This window comes from Amblyraja radiata, chromosome 13, assembly GCF_010909765.2.
Source record: "Amblyraja radiata isolate CabotCenter1 chromosome 13, sAmbRad1.1.pri, whole genome shotgun sequence".
Taxonomy (NCBI): Eukaryota; Metazoa; Chordata; class Chondrichthyes; order Rajiformes; family Rajidae; genus Amblyraja; species Amblyraja radiata.
In genome coordinates, this window is record NC_045968.1 from 11,217,597 (window position 1) to 11,244,595 (window position 26,999).

A 26,999-nucleotide genomic window follows, 5' to 3' on the forward strand; every position below is an offset into this window, starting at 1 on the left:
GTACGTTCTCCCCGTGACCTGCGTGGGTTTTCTCCGAGATCTTAGGTTTCCTCCCACACTCCAAAGACGTACAGGTTTGCAGGTTAATTGGCTTGGTATAATCGTAAATTGTCCCTTGTGTGTGTAGGATAGTGTTAATGCGCGAGGATCGCTGGACGGCACGGACCTGGGGGGCCGAAGGGCCTGTTTCCACGCTGTATTTCTAAACTACACTAAAACTAAACCAATAAACTTCGCAGACACAGCGTGGAAACAGGCTCTTCGGCCCACCGAGCCCGCACCGACCACCGATCACCCCTTGCACTAGCACTATCCTACACACTAGGAACAATGTACAATTTTGCAGAAGCCAAGTAACCTACAAACCTGCACGTCTTTGGAGTGTGGGAGGAAACCGGAGCACCCGGAGAAAACCCCCGCAATCGCAGGGAGAATGTACGAACTCCGTACAGACAGCGCCCGTAGTCAGGATTGAACCCGGGTCTCTGGCGGTGTATGGTCACCACTGCGCCACCATGCTACACAAATAAACGGCACGTTAGATTTTCATTCGCTCATAGTTTTAAGCCGCTTCTTATTTAGTCCATCATCATGAATATGCCATTAATACGCCAAAGAATGTTTACAAATATGGTCGAGAAAAATGACCTGAACAACACAATAGTCCTTGCAACTAAATATCTGCATACCTTGAAGATTTGAAATGGTCGATGATAATTAACCACATTACATCACATACAAATAAGGAACTGCAGACGCTAGTTCACCAAAGAAGACAGAAAGTACTGGAGTAACTCAGCAGGTCAGGCAGCACCTCTGGAGAACATGGAGAGGTGATGTTTCAAGTTGGGACCCTTCTTCAGACTGAAGAGAGGAGGCCAAGTCATTGGGTACTTTGACAGCAAAATCACCCCAATGCTACTGGGTGGCCCGATGGTGCAGCGGTAATACTACTGTCTTACAGTGGCAGTGAACCGGGTTCAATCCTGACTACGTGTTGTCTGTACAGAGTTTGTACTTTCTCCCGTGACCTGTGTTTATGCCTACAATATTCTGTTGTGCTGCAGCAAGCAAGAATTTCATTGTCCTATCTGAGACAAATGACAATAAACTCTTTTGACTTGACTTGACTTGACTGCGTGGGTTTTCTCCGGGTGCACCACTTTCCTCCCACACTCCAAAGACGGACAGGTTTGTAGGCTAATTGGATTGGTAAAAAAATTGCTAATTGTCCCCAGTGTGTGTGTGTGTGTGTTAGGTGTGTGTGTGTGTGTGTGCGTGTGTGTGTGTGTGTGTGTGTGTGTGTTAGTGTTAGTGTTAGTGTTATTGTGCAGGGATAGCAGGTCGGCACGGACTCGGTGGGCCGAAGGGCCTGTTTCTGCGCTGTGTCTCTAAACTAAAGTAAACTGAATGGTGGAGCAGACTCAATGGGCCAATTGGGCTGATTCTGCTCCTCGATCTACCCAAACTGCCAGCTGCAGAGAAAGTGAAAACAAGTTTTCCCACAGACAAAGGACGCGAGGGAAAAGATAAAGCAGGCGATAAAACAGCAGCAAAGCAGAAACGGAAAATAGTTCAGGCAGGAACAGCGGTTCAGGCAGGAGCTGTTGTGAGAATACCAATCAGTTAACGTTTCAGATACAGAATGATCAGAAACCACTTCTCCAGCACTGGTTTGAACATCAGTTGCATTACATTTGGTTCAAAGAGAACAATCAAAAAACATTGTCGTTCCCATCCAGTTTCACTATTCAGTTGCATGAATCTGGTTGGTGTAGGGGACCTGGTTTGGACTTGCTGTTCTGAGTTTACCATGCCGACACACAAATTCCTAGTCCCAGTGTGTAGGGTCATGCCAAGCTGGGATAACATGGAATTAGTGTATGGGGTGACCAGTTTTCAGCGCGGACTCGGTGGTCCGTGGGGCCCCTTTACAATGCTCTATTTCTAAATTAAACTAAACTAAACTTTCACACAAAGGGTGGTGGGTGTATGGAACGAGCTGCCAGAGGAGGTAGTTGAGGCAGCGACAATCGCAATGTTTAAGATGTAATCAGCAGGTACATGGGTAAGAGGTTTAGAGCCATATGGGCCAAACCCAGGCAAGTGGGATTAGTGCAGATGGGACATTTTGGTCAGTGTGGGCAAGTTGGGCCGAAGGGCCTGTTTCTACCCCGAATGATAGGCAATAGAAACTAGACAATAGGTGCTGGGCCCTCGAGCCAGCACCGCCATTCAATGTGATCATGGCTGATCATCCACAATCAGTACCCCGTTCCTCCCTTCTCCCCATATCCCTTGACTCCGCTAGATGTAATAACTCTGTCAAGCTCTCTCTTGAAAAGCATCCAGAGAACCAGCCTCCACCGCCCTCTGAGGCAGAGAATTCCACAGACTCACAACTCTCTGTGTGAAAATGTTTTACCTCATCTCTGTTCTAAATGGCTTACCCCTTATTCTTAAACTGTGGCCCCCTGGTTCTGGACCCCCCCAACATCGGGAACATATTTCCTGTCTGTAGCGTGTCCAAACCCTTAATAATCTCATATGTTTCAATAAGATATCCTCTCATCCTTCTAAACTCCAGATTATACAAGCCCAGCTGCTCTATTCTATCAACATATGACAGTCCCGCCATCCTGGGAATTAATCTGGTGAACCTACACTGCACTCCCTCAATAGCATGAATGTCCTTTCTCAAATTGGGAGACCAAAAGTGCACACAATACTCCAGGTGTGATCTCACTATGACCCTGTACAACTGCCCTCAGGCAGTTGAGGAAATTCAGAGTGTCTCCGAGGATCCACCAGTGCTTCTACGCAGCGGCGGTGGAAAGCATCTTGTCCGGGAATATTACCATCTGGTTTGGGAATTGCTCTGCCAAGGACAAGAAGGCTCTGCAGAGAGTAGTGCGTTCGGCCGAACGCACTATGGGAACTTCACTTGCCCCCCTGCAGAAACTATACATCAGGAGGTGCAACTCCAGAGCCAACAATATCATGAGAGACCCCTTCCACCCCTGCAACGGACTGTTCCAGCTGCTACGGTCAGGCAAACGCCTCCGTTGCCATGCGGTGAGAACGGAGAGGTTGAGAAGGAGTTTCTTCCCAGAGCATTGCCACTTTCATTTCACTGCACATCTCATATGTGTATGTGACAAATAAACTTGACTTGACTTGCAGAAGGACCTCTTTGCTCCTATACTCAACTCCTCTTGTTATGAAGGCCAACATGCCATTTACAAACTCTGTACCTGCATGCTTACTTTCATTGACTGATGAACAAGGACCCCTGTACTTCCACTTTTCCCAACTTGACTCCATTTAGATTTCCTGTTTTTGCCACCTAACTGGATAACCTCACACTTATTCACATTAAACTGCATCTGCCATGCATCTGCCCACTCACCCAACCTGTCCAAGCCACCCTGGATCCTCATAACATCCTCCTCACAGTTCACACTGCCATCCAGCTGTGTGTCATCTGCAAATTTGCTAATGTTACTTTTAATCCCTTCATCTACATCATTAATGTATTGTGATTTCATGACTATAACTTAAAACTAAAGTAAAACTAAACAATGTGGGCCATAATATAATCATCATAATCATAATAGTACAGTCATACCAATAAAGAACAACAAAACTCCCAAATAAATGTTAACATGAACAAGGAACTACAGATGCTAGTTTACAAAAAGACATACAAATGTTGGAGGAACTCAGCGGATCAGGCAGCATCTGTGGCGGGAATGGACAGGCGATGTTTCAGGTTGAGGCCCTACAGGAAAGTAGACTATTATCTGAATGGTGGCCGACTAGGAAAAGGGGAGATGCAACGTGACCTGGGTGTCATGGTACACCAGTCATTGAAAGTAGGCATGCAGGTGCAGCAGGCAGTGAAGAAAGCGAATGGTATGTTTGCATTCATAGCAAAAGGATTTGAGTATAGGAGCAGGGAGGTTCTACTGCAGTTGTACAGGGTCTTGGTGAGACCACACCTGGAGTATTGCGTACAGTTTTGGTCTCCTAATCTGAGCAGCGACATTCTTGCCATAGAGGGAGTACAGAGAAGGTTCACCAGACTGATTCCTGGATGTCAGGACTTTCATATGAAGAAAGACTGGATGGACTCGGCTTGTACTCGCTAGAATTTAGAAGATTGAGGGGGGATCTTATAGAAACTTACAAAATTCTTAAGGGGTTGGACAGGCTAGATGCAGGAAGATTGTTCCCGATGTTGGGGAAGTCCAGAACAAGGGGTCACAGTTTAAGGATAAGGGGGAAATCTTTTAGGACCGAGATGAGAAAAACATTTTTCACACAGAGAGTGGTGAATCTCTGGAATTCTCTGCCACAGAAGGTAGTTGAGGCCAGTTCATTGGATATATTTAAGAGGGAGTTAGATGTGGCCCTTGTGGCTAAAGGGATCAGGGGGTATGGAGAGAAGGCAGGTACAGGATACTGAGTTGGATGATCAGCCATGATCATATTGAATGGTGGTGCAGGCTCGAAGGGCCGAATGGCCTACTCCTGCACCTATTTTCTATGATTCTATGATTCTATGATTCTGACTTCAGTGTCTGAAGAAGGGTCCTGACCCGAAACATCACCTCTCCATTCCCTCCATAGATGCAGCTTGAACTGCTGAGTTCCTCCAGCATTTGTGTTTTGCTCAAGTCTATTTTAAGTTGTCAAAAGAAAAGAGAACATCTTAATTCTGCTACAGCTTTTGTGAGCCTGGAGAGAGAAAAAATGAAGAAAGAAATTCAATTTTCACACAATATTACAATGCACTCAAAGCCATTTTCTTTTGAATATATAAAACTTAAAAGAACATTTTGCTTACTTTTTGTGCATTCTGTCCTAAATCAATTATTTCCCATTCTTTAATGCCTGATAATGTAAAAACATTTGACCTTGACTCACCGCAGATAATATTAATTTGCAGATTTTCTTTCCCATTGACTACTGGTGCAAAGTTCACAAGATATCAGAAAGCCTTTGCAAAAATCAATGACTGGCCATAGTGTAAGTAATCTATTATCATCATCCAATGTGCACACACATCTTCACGGATAAAGATAAAATTGCCTTCATATCTGAGATAAAGAATGAGCACGATAGTTGCTCAGTTAATTACAATGCAGACAAAAGGAACTGCAGATGCCGCTTAAAAAAAAAGACACAAAGTGCTGGAGTAACTCAGCAGGTCATGCAAATTCTCTGGAGACTGATTGTGATGGGGGTGTGGGGGAAGTAAGCTGGAAGAAAGCGGGCGGTAGAGTTGCTGCTTTACAGCGCCAGAGAGCCAGGTTCGATCCTGACCACGGGTGCTGTCTGTGTGGTGTTTGTGCATTCTCCCCGTGACCGCGTGGGTTTTTGCCGGGTGCTCCGGTTTCCTCCCACACTCCAAAGGCACGCGGGTTTGTCAGTTGCAAGGTAAAATTGTAAATCGGCCCTAGTGTGTGAAGGATGGTGCTGGTTGGCATGGCCTTGGTGGGCCGAAGGGCCTGTTTCCGCGCTGAATCGCTAAAGTCTAAAATTTAAGGAGGTGGGTGGGGGCCGGGCGTAGATTAGCGAGTGTTAGGCAGATACAGGTGAGGAGGATTTTTTGATAGGCAGATGGAGGACAAAATACAGAGATGAATAGATAGAAGGTCTAAGACAAAAGGATTGAAGACTTGCAAATTGTGAAGCTAGAGGAAAGGATGTAGGTGGGAGGGGAGAAGTGTGAGTTCAGGTGTGGCACAGGGAAGAGAGGGGGAAGGGGGGGGGCATAGAAGGGGGGGGGGGAATGTTAGGATAATTACCTAAAATTATGTAATTCATTGTTCATATCATTGGGTTGTAAGCGGCTCAAGCAGAATATGAGGTGCCTCTCCACCAGTCTGAGTGTGCTCCCACTCTGACATCAGCCATCCAATGACATTGTGTCCTTTTCTTATTACCAATGTGTTGGTTTTACAAGTGTAAAATAGTGATTAATTTGTTCATTTCTTGCTTTTGGAAGGCTGAGAATCAAATATTCACCTTAAAATCACACCAACATTCGACATTAGTTTAGTTATAGAGCTTCAGTGTGGAAACTGGAATTTCGGCCCACCGAGTTCGCACCGACCAGCGATCCCCGCACACTAACACTGTCCAACACACACACTAGAGACAATTTACAAATTTATCCAAAGCCAATTGACCTGCAAACCTGCACGTCTTTGGAGTGTGGGGGGAAACCCACGCTGGTCACGGAAAGAACGTACAAACTTCGTAAGGACAGCACCCATAGTCAGGTAACCCGGGTCTCTGGCGCTGTGGGGCAGCAACTCTACCACTGCGCCACCGTGCCGCCCAAATTAGCGGTATGTTAGATTTCCATTCCCTCATAGTTCCAAAAAAATGTTGTTTCAAAATATCTGAAGTACAAAGCGTTTAACTTGAGAAAAACAAACACTTTTCATGAAACCGTGTAATAGATGAAGGTGTCTGTACCTGGAATGGGAAGAACCTGTGAAGCTTCAGCGCCCCCTTTTGATGGAACTTAGCAAAGCAACTGGAACAATAATTTTCTCCACACTCCACACAAACCTGTGGGAAGTTCAGGACACATTTTAAAGTGACGTTAGCTGAAATGCTTACTAATATAAAAACAAAGATATTTACGTGAGGCTAAACACAAATTGGAGGAACAGCATCTCATATTTTGCTTGGGCAGCTTACAGCCCAGTGGTATGAACATTGATTTCTCTAACTTCAAGTAACCCCCGTCATTCCGTCTCTCTCTCCATCCCTCCCCCTCCCAAGTCGCAACAGCTTCTCGTTTTCACCCATATCTTTCATTCATTGTTCTTTATCTCTCTACATCATCGTCTATATCTCTCATTTCCCTTTCCCCTGACTTCAGTCTGGATAAGGGTCTCATCCCGTAACGTCACCCATTCCTTCCCTCCAGAGATGCTGCCTCTCCCGCTGAGTTACTCCAGCTATTTTTTGGATCTAACTATATTAATTCAAGTTCAAGTTCAAGTGAGTTTATTGTCATGTGTCCCTGATAAGACAATGAAATTCTTGCTTTGCTTCAGCACAACAGAACATAGTAGGCATTGACTACAAAACAGATCAGTGTGTCCATATACCATAATATAAATATATACACACATGAATAAATAAACTGATAAAGTGCAAATAACAGATAATGGGTTATTAATGTTCAGAGTTTTGTCCGAGCCAGGTTTAATAGCCTGATGGCTGTGGGGAAGTAGCTATTCCTGAACCTGGTTGTTGCAGTCTTCAGGCTCCTGTACCTTCTACCTGAAGGTAATAATAATAATAATGGATGGGATTTATATAGCGCCTTTCTAATACTCAAGGCGCTTTACATCGCATTATTCATTCACTCCTCAGTCACACTCGGTGGTGGTAAGCTACTTCTGTAGCCACAGCTGCCCTGGGGCAGACTGACGGAAGCGTGGCTGCCAATCTGCGCCTACGGCCCCTCCGACCACCACCAATCACTCACACACATTCACACACAGGCAAAGGTGGGTGAAGTGTCTTGCCCAAGGACACAACGACATTATGCACTCCAAGCGGGATTCGAACCGGCTACCTTCCGGTTGCCAGCCGAACACTTAGCCCATTGTGCCATCTGTCGTCCCAACAAAGGTAGCAGGGAGATGAGTGTGTGGCCAGGATGGCGTGGGTCTTTCTAGCATCTAGCACAGAAGCAGTAAAACAATGAAACTGACTCAAATTCCTGAACTATCAAAGGCTCAATGGTACTTTTTTTTGTGGCATTTTCTTTATTTGATGGTATTTTCTTTATTTATTTGAGGAAAGGCTGTGCAGTCGAGGACTTTATTCCATGGAGTGCAGGAAGCCGACCATCGATCACCCATTCACACGATTTTCTATGCGTTCCCACATTCTCATCCGCTCTGCACACAAGGGGCAATTTACTGAGGTGAATTAACCCACCAACCCGCACGTCTTTGGGACGTGGGAGGAAACAGGAGCACCCGTGCAGTCACGGGGAGAATGTGCAAACTCCACACAGACAGCACCCGAGGTCAGGATTGAACCCAGGTCTCTGGTGAAGTGAGGTAACAGCTCTACCAGATGCACCACTGTGCTGCCTTTCGACCCCTTTTTGCAAGAACAGGTCAAGGTACTTTAATTGAAAGCCTAAAATGGACCTGTCCCACTTACGCGACTTTTTCACCGACTGCCGGCACCCGTCATAGGTCGTTGAAGGTCGCCGAAAATTCACCATGTTGAAAATCCAGCGGCGACCAGAAAGACGCTACGACTCTTTGGGCGACTGAGGAGACGACTCACGGCCATACAGGCGACACCCTGGCGACATGTCGCGGGGTGAAGCCTGTATGGTCGTGAGTAGTCGCCCAAAGAGTCGTACCTTGTTCTGGTCGCCGCTGGATTTTCAACATGGTGGAAATTTTTGGCGACCTGCAACGACCTATGATGGGCACCGGCAGTCGCTGAAAAAGTCGTGTAAGTGGGACAGGCCCATAGTTGTGAAAAGTTTTGAACACTGCCCAGTCCATCACGGATTCAGACCCCCACCCACCATCAAAGGTATATATATATGGGTCGCTGCCTCAAAAAGGCAGCCAGCATCATCAGAGACGCACACTACCCTGGCCACACTCTCATCTCACCCCCTGCCATCGGGAAGAAGGTACAGGAGCCTGAGAACTGAAACGTCCAGGTTCAGGAACAGCTTCTTCCCTACAGCCATCAGGCTATTAAACACTACAACCTCCAAATAGGCTGGGAACTATATTGAATTGTGGACATTATTTCTGACTTTGCACGACAATTGTCGATTTATTTGTCTGCTTTTTTTAATATTGAAAGCTGAACTTTTTGGGGCTTTTTTTTGGTGTGGGTTTTACAGAGAACTGTGTTTACATATTCTGTTGTGCCGCTGCAAGCAAGAATGTCAGGTCACGGGGAGAGCGTGCAAACTCCATACAGACAGCACCCGTATTCAGGATCGAACCTGGGTCTGTGACACTGTGAGGCAGCAGCTCTATCGCTGTGCCAATGTGCCTCCCTTAACAAAGTACAACATGTTATTGACAATATGACTATTACTTACTCACCAGTTGGGGATACCTGATCTCGCACTGTCCACATACTTTCTCCTTGACCTTTGCCCGCTCGGGTACACTGAACGGGACACTGGAGGGTACATGTCTGTGAGGCTCTGCAATAACATAATAACAATCCATTGGGATTGAAGGAACAACAGCTCACATTTCGCTTGGGCAGCTTACAACCCAGCGGTATGGATTTTGATTTCTCTAACTTCAAGTAACCCTTGCTTTCCCTCTTTCTCCATCCTCCATTTCCTTGAACATCATCCCCTTTGATCGGTCATTTTCACACCTTACCCTTCCCTATCTCTATGTCTCCCTCTCCCCCGTCTCTCAGTCTGAACAAGGGGCTCGACCCGAAATGTTGCCCATTCCATCTCTCCAGAGATGCTGCATGCCTCGCTGAGTTACACCAGCACATTTTGTATCTATCTTCGGTGTAAACCAGCATCTGCAGTTCCTTCCTAAACAATCTATTTCATGTCTTTAAAACCCGACGGAAACACAAAATGAAGGAAAGTAGACATACCTTCACGCTGGTCCTTCAGTACTTTGATTTTTGTCTTTCCTGAAGTTATCTGTAACAGAATAATAGTCATTTTAAAGGATTACGACAGAATAACACAAAAGTGCAACTATTTACACATTTTTAGTCAAACGTTATAACATGTTTCATTCACAGAGCTAAAGGTTTGTATGGAAAGATTTTGAATAAAAGTTTACCTACATGCCGGTGAAATGAACTTCAACTGAGGCTGCTCGGAAAGATTTACGCAAATTTCCAAGTCACTCACGTAATAATGAACTTTGAGTCTATCCCTCAATAATGACATAAAATGGCTCAATTTTCTGAAAAGCAACCAGTTTCTCAGCAAACGTTTTCTGCAGCTATGTTTATGTTTAGTTTAGAGATACAGCATGGAAACTGGCCCTTTGGCCCACCGAGTCCACGCCGACCAGCGATCCCCGCACATTAACACTATCCTACACACACTATGGACAATTTACACTTATAGAAAGGCAATTAACCTACAAATCTTTGGAGTGTGGGAGGAAACCGAAGATCTCGGAGAAAGCCCACGTGGGTCACGGGGAGAACGTACAGACTCCGTACAGACAGCACCCGTAGTCAGGATCGAACCCGGATCTCTGGCGCTGTGAGCACTGTAAGTAAGGCAGCAACTCGACCGCTGCACCACCGTGCCACTATTGTGTTGCAGGAATTATGCTTCGTAAAGCAAAAGTTACTGCCTGGGAGAAACACTCAAATACATAGGATATACCATACAGAATAAAACCTAGTCTAAGGTTAAACCGACTGTGTCGACCAACAATGTTCAACATTTGTTTGATTGATTGAATGGTTTATCACAATGTTAATGAAAAGGCCCTCCGACCCGACAGTCCCCTCGACCCGAGTAGTAGCAGTCAAATACGGGACAAGGGTGGTCCGTATGGGACAAACCAATTTAGCCCAAAATACATAGAAACATAGAAACATAGAAAATAGGTGCAGGAGTAGGCCATTCGGCCCTTCAAGCCTGCACCGCCATTCGATATGATCATGGCTGATCATCCAACTCAGTATCCCATCCCTGCCTTCTCTCCATACCCCCTGATCCCTTTAGCCACAAGGGCCACATCTAACTCCCTCTTAAATATAGCCAATGAACTGGCCTCAACTACCTTCTGTGGCAGAGAATTCCACAGATTCACCACTCTCTGTGTAAAAAATGATTTTCTCATCTCGGTCCTAAAAGACTTCCCTCTTATCCTTAAACTGTGACCCCTTGTTCTGTACTTCCCCAACATCGGGAATAATCTTCCTGCATCTAGCCTGTCCAACCCCTTAAGAATTTTGTAAGTTTCTATCAGATCCCCCCTCAATCTTCTGAATTCTAGCGTGTACAAGCCGAGTCTATCCAGTCTTTCTTCATATGAAAGTCCTGCCATCCCAGGAATCAGTCTGGTGAACCTTCTATGTACTCCCTCTATGGCAAGAATGTCTTTCCTCAGATTGGGAGACCAAAACTGTACACAATACTCCAGGTGTGGTCTCACCAAGACCCTGTACAACTGCAGTAGAACCTCCCTGCTCTTATACTCAAATCCTTTTGCTATGAATGCTAACATACCATTTGCTTTCTTCACTGCCTGCTGCACCTGCATGCCTACTTTTAATGACTGGTGTACCATGACACCCAGGTCTCGTTGCATCTCCCCTTTTCCTAATCGGCCACCATTCAGATAAAAGTCTACTTTCCTGTTTTTGCCACCAAAGTGGATAACCTCACATTTATCCACATTATACTGCATCTGCCATGCATTTGCCCACTCATCCAACCTATCCAAGTCACCTTGCAGCCTCCTAGCATCCTCCTCACAGCTAACACTGCCCCCCAGCTTCGTGGCATCCGCAAACTTGGAGATGTTGTATTCAATTCCCTCATCCAGATCATTAATATATATTGTAAATAGCTGGGGTCCCAGCACTGAGCCTTGTGGTACCCCACTAGTCACTGCCTGCCATTCTGAAAATGACCCGTTTACTCCTACTCTTTGCTTCCTGTCTGCCAGCCAGTTCTCTATCCACATCAATACTGAACCCCCAATACCGTGTGCTTTAAGTTTGTATGCTAATCTCTTATGTGGGACCTTGTCGAAAGCCTTCTGAAAGTCCAGATATAACACATCCACTGGTTCTCCCTTATCCACTCTACTAGTTACATCCTCGAAAAATTCTATAAGATTCGTCAGACATGATTTACCTTTCATAAATCCATGCTGACTTTGTCTAATGAATTCACCACTTTCCAAATGTGATGCTATCCCATCTTTAATAACTGACTCTAGTAATTTCCCCCACCACCGATGTTAGACTAACTGGTCTGTAATTCCCCGTTTTCTCTCTCCCTCCCTTTTTAAAAAGTGGGGTTACATTAGCTACCCTCCAGTCCTCAGGATACGGGATATCCCGGCTAATACGGGACAGTTGGCAAACCCTACCCTCATAAATACTGCACCAGACATCACACACTCATGTAAAGACACTATTGAAGAGCCACAAGGAACTGCAGGTGGTGGAAAGTGGAGCAAGACACAAAGTGCTGGAGGAACTCAACATCTGTGGAGTGAATGGACCTTTTGGATCGGGACTCTTCTTCAGAATGATAGCAGGAGAGGTGCTCATAACTCCAATTGACAGGGATTATTCTATAATAATCTTGTTTCCTGTTGATTTTGAAGTCTCTCCTTACCTTTCGATTACAGTTGTCTTTACTCTTCAGGACATTCTGCGCATGATTTGTAAGGTTCCCTGTCTGTCCCGATCTCCAATGATGAGGTCCCGCTCGTCTGCAATAAACGAACATGAAGACAAATTAAAACAAGCCTATTTCATCAACAGCTATATTGTTTCACAGCCCACTCTGCTTCATATCCCCGCTAGCTTACACTGGGTTTTGCCCCACTCTCCCCACTACAGTCAGTCCGAGGAAGTGTCCCGACTCGAAACGTCACCCCCTATCCATGTTCTCCAGAGATGATGCCTGACCCGCTGAGTTACTCCAGCACTTTGTGTCTATCTCTGCTTTGCTAATGCTCAATTTGAAAACTCTTTGGGAGCTCCATATTACAGCAGAATCTGCTACACAGATACAAGCCGCTGTGGTAGTGAAAACCAAGGCCAGGATCACAGATCTGAAGCCAAGTAGAAACCCTTCGCACTTACTCCCTTGTGTAAGAAAGAACTGCAGATGCTGGTTTAACTCGAAGGTAAACACAAAATGCTGGAGTTACACAGAGGGTGAGGCAGCATCTCTGGAGAGAAGGAATGGGCGACGTTTCGAGTCGAGACCCTTCTTCAGACTGATGTCAGGGGAGGGGCCAGGACAGAGATAGAATGTAGTCGGTGACAGTAAGACTAGTGGGAGAACTGGGAAGGGGAAGGGGATAGAGAGGGAAAGCAAGGGGCTATCTGAAGTTATAAGTAATATGAACCACTTACTCCCTTTCCTCCTTTTCCTGACTCATGGTTTGCCGAAGTTGCAGCAATCTTTGTTCCATCACATCACTGTCCAGTTCCAGTTGAGCTGTTTCTAATCGTAGTTCTCGAAGATTCCTGGAGAGAAAACAATTGAGATTTAATGTTAAATGTCTTTGAAATGTCAAGTGGCTTTCTGGGCGGCACGATGGAGCAGCGGTAGAGGTGCTGCCACACAGCGCCAGAGACAAGGGGTTCATCCTGACTACGAGCGCTGTCTGTAGGGAGTTTGCACGTTCTCCCCGTGACCTGCGTGGGTTTTCTCCGGGTGCTCCGGTTTCCTCCCACACTCCAAAGACATAAAGGCTTGTAGGCTATTTGTTTTCAGTAAAATTGTAAATTGTACCCAGTGTGTTTAAGATAGTGCTAATGTACAGGGATAGCTGGTCTGCGTGGACCCGATGGGCCGAAGGGCCTCTTTCTATGCTGTATCTCTAAACTAAACTAAACTACTTGGAATCTGAAGAAACGGGCAAAAATAACAAAATAATATGCATGCCCTTAAGTTACAGTCAGGATTCTTACTGAATTTCTCCAATACATGTCCAATAATCAATCAATCAATTAAATGAGTCCGAAGAAGTGTCTCGACCCTAATTACCCATTCCTTCTCTCTGGAAATGCTGCCCATCCCGCTGAGTTACTCCAGCTTTTTATGTCTTTTTAAACCAACACCTGCAGTTCCTTCCTGCACACAATTAATCAATTAAAAAGCCACCTAATGAAAACTGCATGAAAATGTGATGTCCATGTAGAGGCCGGACCATGCAGTGCAGAAACTTTGTGCATTTAGTTAAATAGTTAGTTTTAGTTAGTTAGTTTAATTTTATTATCACGTGTACCGGAAGCCATCTTCCGCCTGGCGCCGTGACTCACGGATGGCCAACTTGGCCAGGCCCGGCTTTTATCTTTGTTCCAACCATCTGCCTATGAAATGCCTTCCTTGCCTGTGTCCACCTGCTACCTGCCCCGCATTGTCCTGCCCCGCATTGTCCTGCCCCGCATTGTCCTGCCTCTCCCCTGGCCTTCCCTACCCTCGCCTCCCCTCGCCTCGCCTCGCCTCCCCTCACCTCCCCTCACCTCACCTCCCCTCCCCTCCCCTCCGCTCCCCTCCCCTCCCCTCCCCTCGCCTCCCCTCCCCTCCGCTCACCTCGCCTCCCCTCCCCTCCCCTCCGCTCGCCTCCCCTCCCCTCCGCTCGCCTCCCCTCCTCTCCCCTCTTCTTCTCCCCTATCATCAGTTCGAAGAAGGGTCTCGACCCCAATCATCGCCTATCCATGTTCTCCAGAGATGCTGCCTGACCTGCTGAGTTACTCCCACACTTGTTTTTAAATATAGTGGTGCTGCATTTTACATCATTGAGCTTGAACACAAGTCGAAAGCAAAAAAATAAAAATTCCCGATGATAACATTTGCCCAGGGATTTCGGACTGTAATCGAACTGTATCTTGCACTAAACATTATTCCCTTTATCCTGCATCTGTGGATGGCTTGGTGGTAATCATGTATAGTCTTTCCGCTGACTGGATAGCATGCAACAAAAAGGCTTTTCACTGTACCTCGGTACACGTGACAATAAACTAAACTAAACCAAACAACCGATATTTGTTTTAGTGCAGGGATCGTGAGTATATTTAATTCAAATCATGACACAACTGAGAAGGCAGCATATATCTTTACTATTGTTAACGTAGAGATACAAGAGATGATACAAAACTATTGATACAAAGATGTCCTCCATAATAAAATGTCACTTCACAATTTCACACCATTTACACTTTTACTTGATAACAAAGGTCTCCTCTGAAGTTCATTTACCTTGCTTTTAACTTAACAGAAGTGAGAGTTTTGTTGGCCGGTACCACAATGAAATTATTGGGATTCATGATGTAGCGAACTAAATATTTCAAAGTCAAAGAGTAGCAGTTGTTACATCCAACAGCACAATACCATGAAAGATATCTACGAAAGAAAAAAAAGACTGCATTATTACATTAAAAAACCACGATATATAATATAAGCATGATGGCGCAGCGGTAGAGTTGCTGCCTCACAGCGCCAGAGACCCGGGTTCGATCCTGACTACGGGTGCTGTCCGTACGGACTTTGTCCGGTCTCCCTGTGACCTGTGTGCTCCGGGTGCTCCGGTTTCCTGCCACACTCCAATGACGTACAGGTTTGCAGGTTAATTGGCTTCGGTAAAAATTGTAAATCGTCCCTTGTGTGTGTGTGTGTAGGATAGTGCTAGTGTAGGGGGATCGCTGGTCGACACAGACTCGGTGGGCCGGAAGGAGAGTTTCCGCGCTGCATCTCTAAACTAAAGTGCTATAATTATGGGGTGAAGTGCTATAATTATGGGGTCGCGGCCCTGTTTCCACCAATCTTTCCACAGCCACGCACAAGAAGCACAAGAAGCGACAAGACACACACCATTGCATGCAGATGCCAAGAAGTGTGTTCAGCTCTGGCTGAACAACTTCTAATCTTCAACTCGAAAAGAAATAGACTATAGTTATAAAATGCTAAGGTAGACAAAAATGCTGGGGAAACTCAGCGGGTGCAGCAGCATCTATGGAGCGAAGGAAATAGGCAACGTTTCGGTCCGAAACGTTGCCTATTTCCTTCGCTCCATAGATGCTGCTGCACCCGCTGGGTTTCTCCAGCATTTTTGTCTACCTTAGATTTTCCGGCATCTGCAGTTCCTTCTTAAACAGTTATAAAATGCTGTTGCTTGGGTGTTTCTCGAACACCGAAGGTTTTGGAATGTAAGTAGAATATCATTGACTCCCTGAGGGGGTATATTTTTATATTTTTCAGTGGTCCTTGGAGAGGCTTCTTGCAGCTTTGTATTACCCCAGTATGCTGTTACATCTGCAGATTGCAGGATTGCCACATAAACGGGGCTGCAATGGGAGAGGTGACATTACAGGAAGGGTCAGGGTAAACCTGCAGGGCAGACAGGGTGGCAGCTCTCCGACATCATGGGAATGAATGTGAGACAAAGCAAGAGAGGAAATGGCAGCAGAAACAAGGAACTGCAGATGCTGCAAAACAGACACAAAGTGCTGGAGACACCCCCCCCCCCCCCCCCCCCCCCCCCCCCTTTACCTCCCCTTCCCTCTCCCTCCCTTTCTTTGTTCATCCCTCTGTGCCTTTCTTCTTTCTTTCTTCCTTCCTTCTTCCCCTCCCCCTCTCTTTCTTCCTTGTCTCCCCTCGCAGGGCCTGCATCCAGACGTGTGGCTCACCTGCCCTGGACTGTTCCCCCCCTTCCCCCACTCTCCCTGTCCCTCTCTCCCTTTCTCTCTCCCTCTCTCTCTCCCTCTCCCCCCTCCCTCTCTCCCTCTCTTTCCCATTCCCTCTCCCATTCCTTCTCCCTCTCCCTTCCCCCTCTCACTCCCTTCCTCTACTTATCCTTCTCCCTCTCCCTCTCCCTCTCCCTCCCTCTCTCCCTCCTCTCCTCCTCCTCTCTCTCTCACTCCCTCTCCCTCTCCCCCTCTCCCTCCTCCCCCCCCCCCTTCTCTCTCTCTCCCTTTCTACCTTCACTTTCTTTTTTCCGTCTTCATTCCCTCTCTCCCTCCCCTCCTCCTCCTCCCTCCCCCTCTCCCGGCGCCTGCATCTCTCCGTGTGTCCCCCCCTCACCTTCTCTCTCTCTCTCTCCTCCAGCTCCGCGTCCGTCCGCGTCCCCGTTGCCATGGAGCCCGGCATCGTGTGTCCGGGCCCCGCCCCCACCCATGCCCCGCCAGCACCGATGGCCGGGATCCAACACACGTTGTTGCAGCCCAACAAGACGCACAAAGTGCTGGAGCAACTCAGCAGGTCAGGTATCACGTGCAGAAAGGACAACTGCAGGTGCTGGTTTGCAAAAAAAAGACACAAAGTGCTGGAGTAACTCAACAGTTCAGGTAGATGTTGGTTTGCAAAAAAAAGACACAAAGTGCTGGAGTAACTCAACAGTTCAGGTAGATGTTGGTTTGCAAAAAAAAGACACAAAGTGCTGGAGTAACTCAGCAGGTCAGGTAGCATGTGCAGAAAGGACAACTGCAGGTGCTGGTTTGCAAAAAAAAAAACCCACAAAGTGCTGGAGTAACTGAGCAGGTCACCTTGCATGTGTAGAAAGGAAGTGCAGATGCTGATTTATACCGAAGATGGACACAAAGTGCTGGAGTAACTCAGTAGATTTGGTAGCATGTGTAGAAATAACAACTGCAGGTGTTGGTTTGCAAAAAATAACAAAGTGCTGGAGTAACTCAGCGGGCGAGGTAGCATGTGTAGAAACGTCAACTGCAGGTGTTGGAGTAATTCAGCAGGTCACCTAGCATGTGTAGAAAGGAAGTACATATACTGGTTTATACTGAAGGGAACCACAAAATGCTGGAATAACTCAGCGGGTCGAACAACATGTAGAAAGGACAACTGCAGATGCTGGTTTGGAAAAAAAAGACACAAATTGCTGGAGTAATTCAGTGGGTTGGGCAGCATGCAGAAACACTGCAAATGCTGGTTTACAAAAATCGACATGCGGGTCAGGCAGCATCTCTACAGCACATGGATAGGATACATTTGGAGTCAGGACCATTTCTTCAGAGGTTGTTCTATCTCCTTATTCACTTATCTAAAATGTAGAAACAAGGAACTGCAGATGTTGGTTTCCAAAAGAAGAGGACACAAAATGTTGGAGTAACTCAGTGGGTCACGCAGCATCTCTGGAGAACAAGGATAGGTGACATTTTAGGTTGGGATCCTTCCTCAGTCTCCAGCACTTTGAGTCCGTGTTTTTGTAAGCCTGCACCTGCAGTTGGGTGTTTCTACATTTTACTGTCCCAGTTGTAGTTTAGAGGCCAAGGAGTAGTCGAGTCAAGAGTGTTTTATTGTCATATGTCCCGGATGGGACAATGAAATTCTTACTGGCTGCAGCACAACAGAATATGTGAATATGTAAACATAGTGCACTACCGGGGTGGGGGGGGGGGGGGGGGGGGGTGGGGAAAGAAAAAGAAAAAGTTCAATAAGTAACAAATATAGTGCAATAATAATATAGTCTTTTGCAGTACACAGCTTATTCATTGTTGTGTTTAATAGCCTGATGGCTGTAGGGACAAAGCTGTTCCTGAACCTGGACGTTACAGTTCTCAGAACAACCTCACATTAGTGGGCGTATAAAGAGGGAAGCTAGTATTGAATCAGTCTGAAGAAGGGTCCCAACCCCAAACGTCACTTGTCCGTGTTCTCCAGAGATGCTGCTTGACTCGTTGAGTTACTCCAGCACTTTGTGTTATTTTTTGGAATAGCCGTGTCTTGCTGTAACAGAGACATGGGTGACGTTCTCGGCAACAGGTGAGCTGAGTCTTGGCTGAGTGTGCTTGATCTTGTGGAAGGAGCGAATGATCGGATTGAAAAATACGGCATGAAAACTGGCCCTTCGGCCCATTTCAACCATCACATAGTTCTATATTATTTCACCTTCTCATCCATTCCCTACACACGTGGGGCAATTGACAGAGGCCAACGAACCTACTAACCCACATGACTCTAGATGTGGGAGGAAATCCATGCAGTCACAGGAAGAATGTGCAAACTCCACACAGCCAGCACTTGCGGTCAGGACCGAAGCCGGGTCTCTGGCGCTGTGAGGCAGCAGTTGTACCAGCCCTGCCACCGTGCCATATATGTTGTAGGTAAATTCCATCTCCTGTTTTCACAACCCTATCCAAGAATGTCGGTACCATGACAATATTTAAAAGACAGTTGGTCAGTTGCATGGATAGGAAAGGTTTAGAGGGATAGACGATAGACAATAGGTGCAGAAGTAGGCCATTCGGCCCTTCGAGTCAGCACCGCTATTCACTGTGATCATGGCTGATCATTCACAATCAGTACCCCGTTCCTGCTTTCTCACCATATCCACATACCTTTAACTCTATATAACTCTTTCTTGAAAGCATCCAGAGAATTGGCCTCCACTGCCTTCTGAGGCAGAGAATTCCACAGATTTGCAACTCTCTGTAAAAAGGTTTTTCCTCATCTCCGTTCTAAATGGCCTACCCCTTGTTCTTAAACTGTGGCCCCTGGTTCAGGACTCCCCCAACATCGGGAACATGTTTCCTGCCTCTAGCAATTCGGGCGGGAGAAGTGGTCTCCCACCAGCTCCCGATGTCACCGTCTACCGGACCTGTGGCTGGAGCCTCCGAAGCTCCGAAGCCGGGTCGCAGCTGTGCGCCACCACAGCTCTCCACGCTCCGAAGCCGGCCAGCTCCGCGGTGGTGAGTCCGCAGGCTCCGTGACTGGAGCCCCCAGGTCGTTCTGGTTGGAGGCTGCTCCACGGTGCTAGGCCCCAACGACAGTGGAGACCCGACAGGGAAAGGTTGGGTCCCCCGTACAGGGAAGAGATTTAAAAGTTCCCCCCGCCCCCCACATATACACAGCTAAAAACAATATATAAACTACAACCAAACTATACACTCAACAGGCCAAAAAATTGTTAATAAGACAGACGGACTGCAGAAGCCGCTGCCGCAAGGTGCCGCCGAGTAACAGACTGTGACTGTGAATATATGAACTGTGTCTCCCAAGATGCCCAATGTGTGATAAAGGTTGTTCTGTGAGTAAATCCTAAACGCCACATGATTATTTTTTCCAATCTACAATTGACCATAAAACAAGTACAACAAAATAAACTCAGTTTACTTTGCGATGTGTAATTTTATTTCACAGCGCTTCCTTATCTCTCCCAAAAGAAATCATCTTCTCGGGTTCCATTAGTCTTCCCACAAATAACACTGAAGCTGAAAAAGCAAAAAAATATATTAAATTAGTTCAATAAAATTAAAGTTGTACCTAGTTACATTGGCACCAGTGTTCTTGTGGGTTTTGGTGTGTGTTGTCTATAAAATGTACACATGCGGGAGCCGCCATGTTTTCCATCCTCAGGAAACTCCAGGTCAGCCATGATTGAATGCAGTCGATGGGCCGAATGGGCCAATGCTACTCCTATAACTTGTACACTTGTGAGCTTGTGAAAATGATTCTGACTGTCCACCTTTTATATGCCTTTTACAATTTTATATACCGATGAATTCTTCATCTCCAAGTCAAAATAATAACTGGTCATGACTGTCGGTAGTTACAAGGTTGAGGTAAGACAGAAAACAAAAAAAAATCAGACTTCTGGCGGCACGGTGGCGCAGCGGTAGAGTTGCTGCCTTACAGCATCGGAAACCCAGGTTCGATCCTGACTACGGGTGATGTCCAAGTTCAAGCTCGCATTTATTGTCACTTAACCAATTAAGGTACAGTGAAATTTGAGTTAATACATTCTCCTTGTGACCTGCCTGGGTTTTCTGCGGGTGCTCCGGTTTCTTCCCACAGTCCAAAGACATGCAGATTTGTAGAATAATTGGATGTTAAAAATTGTAAATTGTCCCTGGGTGTGTAGAATAGTGGCGTTGTGCGGGGATGATCGCTGGTCGGCGCGGATTGCTGGTCGGCGCTGCAGCTCTAATCTAAACTAAACTAAACATTTTAAAAAGGACACAAAGTGCTGGAGTAACTTGGAGGGTCAGGCAGCATCTGTGGAGAACAGGGATAGGTGACATTTCAGGTCGGGACCTTTGTTCATTAAAGGAACAAAATAGAACTCTTAAGGGCAATCCAACAGGATGTGAGTAAAGAAATTAAACAGGAAGGACATTACCTGTTAACTTGCTCCGTATCAGAAACATGAATGGATGATTTGCCATGAATTGATGACGAGGAAGGCTCATGATCGCAGCCGCCAAACCTGCAGGGAAGGGTTCAATAGGAAAATATCTACTTTAGAGATATTATAATGATACGATAGAACTTTATTCACCCCCAGGGGGAAATTGGTCTGCCAACAGTCACAACCCTCAACAAGGTACACGGAAGGGTATTGCACCGAGGTGTTCCCTGCAACCTGTTTCTCTCACAGTTCACAGACAGTACATGGAGTGTGTGAAGTTGCAGCCCCTGTTCCATTATCTAAAGGTGCTGTTCCTTGCCTTCTGGCTGCACTTCACACCCACCATCCTCATTTTGGACACCCTGTGCCTGGGGGAGAGGGTAGGGCCGACTTGCATGTCCTGGTTGGGTTGCTCCTGGGCCTGGCGCCAGGTGGTGGAGGGCTCTGCCCGAGCCAGCTGCCTGCCCCTTTTACGGGGTTATGTCCGTACCTGGGTGCTGTTAGAGAGGGACTTCGCCCTGTCCACGGGCGCCCTGGGGGATTTCCGGGACCGCTGGGCACCGCGGGGGGGTTGAATGCATCCTTGACAAGGAGTGTAAGATAGTTGTATAATTGTTTATCGTTTGTTGTGTATTATGATGGTGGGTTCTGTTTTGTTTTTTACTGTACTGTAATATTATTTTAATATTTGAATAAATATTTTTGATTAAAATATTTTTTTTTTTTTAAAACAAGGTACACGGAAACATGAAATTAAAATTAAATTAAAAGTGAACAAAAATAAAAAGACAAGCAACTGTCGGCTGGCTGCCGTGTGCACATCGCCTTCACTGGAACGAACGAACAAACAAACAAACGAACGCAGGCTTATCCCCTGGGCATAGGATTCTAAAACTAGAGTGTCCCCCCCTCATAAGGTCATAAGTGATAGGAGCTGAATTAGGCCATTTGGCCCATCAAGTCTACTCCGCCATTCAATTGTGGCTGATCTATCTCAAAGGACAAAGGGCAAAGGACATTTATTGTCACATACACCAATTAGTGCAGTGAAATTCGAGTTACCATTTGCAGCACACCAATAAAAGTAAAACACAACATTAAAGAATTTAACATTGAACATAAAAACGTTCCCACTGTGAGGGAAGGCAACAGTCCAGTCCTCTTCCTCTTGTTCACCCCTGGTCGGGCCTATTGAGGTCTCCGCAGTCGCCGCAACGGCGGCCCGATGTTACAGGCCCTCTCGCCAGATGATGGAGCTCCGGCGTCGGGAGAACACTCTCAGCGGCTTCGAGTGTCTGGAACTCTCCCTCCTAACCACATTCTCCTGCCTTCTCCCCATAACCTCTGACACCCGTGCTAATCAACAATCCGTCTTGAATATCTCTGCCTTATATTTTGCGTTCAATTTGGAATTCAAACAAAAAAAACTTAAGATTAACATAAATACTCCTGACGCAGGAGACGCGAACCTCAGTAGATGTATTGTGTAGGAAGGAACTGCAGATGCTTGTTTAAACCGAAGATAGACACAAAAAGCTGGAGTGACTCAGTGGGTCAGACAACATCTCTGGGGAGAAGGAATGGGTGACGTTTCAGGTTGAGACCCTTCTTCAGACTGAGGGCTTCAGACTCAGTAGCTGTATTCAAAGGTTTCAAAGGTCTTTTATTGTCACATGTACCAATTAAGGCACAGTGATATTCGCCTTACCATACATCCATACTTTAAAAAAAGCAACAAGACACACAACTACATAAAAGTTAACATAAACATCCACCACAGCGGATTCCCCACAAGGCAATAAAATCTAATCATCTTCCCTCATTCCTGCCTCGTTCACTGAACTGTATGAAAGACCGGTCCCTATGTTCAATATCGAGAAGAAACAAAGTATCTACCAACCTGCCTGACAACAAAAAAGCGCATTGATAGTGAAACCGAGGTGTTCAGTTTAGGTTAGTTTATTATTGTCACTTGTACCAAAGCCTTTTTGTTGCGTGCTACCCAGTTAGCGAAAAGACTACACATTTTTGGGTTGGGACCCTTCATCAAATCCCACTGAAGCACATGTATTGAATCTCACATGTATTGTGAAGACATGCTTCTGTGAAGTTAGTCAGTCAGTCAGTCAGTCAGTTAGCTATTCAGTCAGTTGGTCAGTTAGTTAGATCGATAGTTAGCTAGTCAGCTAGTTAGTTAGTTAGTTTCATGCTTTTTTGTTGTGTGCTAACCAGTCAACGGAAAGACTATACATGATTACAATCCAGCCGTCTATAGTGCATAACCATATAACAATTACAGCACGGAAACAGGCCATCTCGACCCTTCTAGTCCGTGCCGAATATAGATATATGATAAATGGAATAATGTTCTGTGCAAAATAAATGCCAGTAAAAGTTAATTAAATAGTTCGAAGGACACCAATGGGGTAGATGGGAGGTCAGGACCGCTTTCTAGCTGGTGAGAGGACGATTCAGTTATAGAGTCATAGTCATAGAGCATGGAAACAGGCCCTACGGCCCAACTTGCCCACACTGGCCAACATGTCCCGTCTAGACTAGTCCCACCTGCCTGCGTTTGGCCCGTATCCCTCCAAACCTGCCTATCCATGTACCTGTCTAACGGTTTCTTAAATGTTGTTATAGTCCCTGCCTCAACTACATACATCTCTGGCAGCTTGTTCCACACACCCACCTGGTTGCCTGATAGCAGTTGGGAAGAAACTGCCCATGAATCTGGTGGTGTGTGTTTTCACACTTCTGTACCTCTTGCCTGCTGGGAGAGGGGAGAAGAGGGAGTGACCGGGGTGAGACTGGCCATTGATTATGCGGCTGGCCTTGCTGAGGCCGTGCGAAGTGGACAAGATCGATTACCTGTTGAGGCCGCTGCCTCACTTCCTTCTTCATTGATTTCAATAATCGCTCGATGAACTGCTTGAGAAATGTGTAGGTCAGCTGACTCTGCCGAAATAATCAATTGTAAAATGTTAGCGACAGAAGAAAGTGCAGATGCTGGAATCTTGAGCAAAACACAAAGTGCTGGAGGAACTCAATGGGTCAGTCAGCATCCGTGAAGGTGGTAGACACACAACATTTCTGATTAAGTCCCTTCTTCAGAATCCCAACCCGAAACATTAGTTTTGCTCAATTATAAAATGTGATTACACTTTATAATATTAGCCATTTCAATGTTTGAAGTGACAATTACTTTGTTTAGCTATAGTTTTAGAGATACAGCGTGGAATCAGGCCCTTCGGCCCACCGAGTCCGCCCCGACCAGCGATCCCCTTGTCCTATCCTACGCACTAGGCACAAGTTACGGAATCCAATTAACCTATAAACCTGCACGCCTTTGGAATGTGGGAGGAAGCCGGAGCTCCTGGAGAAAACCCACGTGGTCACAGGGAGAACTTACAGATACTGTACAGACAGCTCCCGTAGTCAGGATCGAACCTGTGTCTCTGATGCTGTAAGAGCAACTCTACCGCTGCACCACTGTGTATATTTTTCTGATCGTCGATTTTTATTTATAGATCGTACCACAAAATGATCATCCCCGCTGGGATGATATACGTATGAAACCCAGAGTCCAGTCCTGATGAATTTTTAGCAGGGAATGGAAAAGCAGCCATAACACACATACCCGTCATCCCAGATAGATCAGCTCCAGCCTTAAATATTTCTGTGATATTGAGGACTTCAAGTGGCTCTGTCAAATCTAGCTTCTGGTGGATCATAAATCTGTAAGTAGACAACGAGAAAGTAGACTATAAACACCTTTGTCTTAAGTTAAACGGCCACAATATTGCTGAGTTTATTTAAATCAGAAATCAACGCCTTTTATTCATAGTGTTTAAAAAGGAACTGCAGATGCTGGAAAATCGAAGGTTAACAAAAAAGCTGGAGAAACTCAGCGGGTGCAGCAGCATCTATGGAGCGAAGGAAATAGGCAACGTTTCGTCCCGAAACGTTGCCTATTTCCTTCGCTCCATAGATGCTGCTGCACCCGCTGAGTTTCTCCAGCTTTTTTGTGTACCTTTTTATTCATATATATTTTTAAAGGGGAAAACAAGGAGGATGGGGTTCGGGCTAGACAGTGGCAAAAGGTGAAAAGATCAGCCTTGGTCTCAGTAAATAGGAGAGCAAACACAAGGATTCAAATGGCCTTCCCCTGCATCTATTTGGTATGATCTTGTGTTATGACAGCCCTTGAACAACTGAGCACTGGTGGACACAAAATGCTGGAGTAACTCAGCAGGACAGGCAGCATCTCTGGAAAGAAGGGATGGGCGACGTTTTGGGTCGAGACCCTTCTTCAGACTGATGTTGGGACAGGGGGCGGGACAAAGATAGAATGAGGGCGGAGACAGTCAGACTAGTGGGAGAACAGGGAAGACCAAGGGGCTATCTGAAGTTAGAGAAGTCAATGCTCATACCCAAGTGAAATATGAGGTGCTGTTCCTCCAATTTGCGCTGGGCCTCACTCTGACAACAGAGGAGGCCCAGGACAGAAAGATCGGATTGGGAATGGGAAGGGGAGTTGAAGTGCTGAGCCACCGGGAGATCAGGTAGGTTAAGGCGGACCGAGCGGAGGTGTTCAGCGAAACGATCGCCAAGTCTGCGCTTGGTCTCGTTGATGTAGAGAAGTTGACACCTGGAACAGCGGATACAGTAGATGAGGTTGGAGGAGATGCAGGTGAACCTCTGCCTCACCTGGAAAGATTGTTTGGGTCCTTGGATGGAGTCGAGGGGGGGAGGAAAAGGGACAGGTGTTGTATCTCCAGCGGTTGCAGGGGAAAGTACCTCGGGAGGGGGTGGTTTGGGTGGGAAGGGACGAATTGACCAGTGCAAATTGGAGAAATGGCTTCTGTAAATTTTCCCTAATGAGTATGATGGGGATAGTATAGAACTAATGTGAATGGTCAGCGCGGACTCAGTGGGCTGAAGGGCCTGTTTCCATGCTGTATCTCTAAACTAAACTAAACTAAAGTAATATCAAGACAAATTGAGTATAATTCTATGTTATCCCACTCTCATTCACTTCCTACACACTAGGGGCAATTCACAGTCTCATTCACTTCCTACACACTAGGGGCAATTCACAGAGACCAATTAAACTCCAAAACTGCACGTCTTTGGGATGTGGGATGAAACTGGTGCACCCAGAGGAGATCCCCGTGGTTACAGGGAGAACATGCAAACTCCACAAAGACAGCAGCGGAGGTCAGGATCGAACCCGGGTCTCTGAAGCTGTGAGGCATCAGCTCTACCAGCGACACCGCCACCACTGCATACTTTAAAATTTATTTTTAATATCTACACTTGTTTTCAATAAAACTGAGGGATCTCCACCAGAATGAACAACCAAACACCACTGTAACTAGAACAAAAGAAACATAGAATGGTGGACAACGACAACCTTGGGAGACCGATCTCAATCTCATCTTCCATCATTGTGGAATCCCACTTGTCTATGAGTTGTGGTGTAAGATGTCTTTCCAATTCCACTAGATCAGCTCCTTCTTCGGGAAGAGCCAGGGTAATGCTGACTTCCTCTCCGCTGTAAGGCAGTTCTAAGACCTGATATCTCATCTCACCCGCCGTAAAATAGCCTGCAAATGGATAAAGTATGAAACGCTTAATATAATTGGCAAAGACAAGAATCCTGGCGTAACCTGATCTGCCGGATCTTATAGAAACATATAAAATGAGCATCTTAAAGAAACATATGACATTCTTAAGGGATTGGACAGGGTAGATGCAGGAAAAATGTTCCCGGTGTTGGGGGAGTCCAGAACCAGGGGTCACAGTTTAAGAATAAGGGGTAGGCAATTTAGAACAGAGATGAGGAAAAAGTTTTCAGCCAGAGAGTTGTGAATTTGTGGAATTCTCTGCCACAGAAGGCATTGGAGGTCAATTCACTGGATGTTTTCAAGAGAAAGTTAGATTTAGCTCTTAGGGCTATTTTAGTCTAAAGCAAGAACCGGGTACTGATTCTGGAATAATCAGCCATGATCATATTGGATGGCTCGAAGGGCCGAATGGCCTACTCCTGCACCTATTTTCAATGTTTCTGTATTTCTAACCTGATAGAAACATAGAAAATAGATGCAGGAGTAGGCCATTCGGCCCTGCACCGCCATTCAA

General features: G+C 46.1%; 1 protein-coding gene across 1 annotated transcript in view; it reads right to left on the minus strand.

Moving 5' to 3' along the window:
• Nucleotides 1-26,999, minus strand: part of LOC116980122 — a 78,281-nt gene that overhangs the window by 42,299 nt on the left and 8,983 nt on the right. The window contains exons 5-15 of the mRNA XM_033032232.1: nucleotides 26,272-26,464; nucleotides 24,496-24,593; nucleotides 23,727-23,813; nucleotides 20,847-20,933; nucleotides 19,866-19,938; nucleotides 14,975-15,118; nucleotides 13,123-13,236; nucleotides 12,374-12,470; nucleotides 9,646-9,694; nucleotides 9,123-9,226; nucleotides 6,490-6,585 (exon numbers count right to left, since the gene is read on the minus strand). Of these exons, the coding sequence (XP_032888123.1) occupies nucleotides 6,490-6,585; nucleotides 9,123-9,226; nucleotides 9,646-9,694; nucleotides 12,374-12,470; nucleotides 13,123-13,236; nucleotides 14,975-15,118; nucleotides 19,866-19,938; nucleotides 20,847-20,933; nucleotides 23,727-23,813; nucleotides 24,496-24,593; nucleotides 26,272-26,464 (1,142 nt within the window). The remainder of the gene's footprint in view (nucleotides 1-6,489; nucleotides 6,586-9,122; nucleotides 9,227-9,645; nucleotides 9,695-12,373; nucleotides 12,471-13,122; nucleotides 13,237-14,974; nucleotides 15,119-19,865; nucleotides 19,939-20,846; nucleotides 20,934-23,726; nucleotides 23,814-24,495; nucleotides 24,594-26,271; nucleotides 26,465-26,999) is intronic.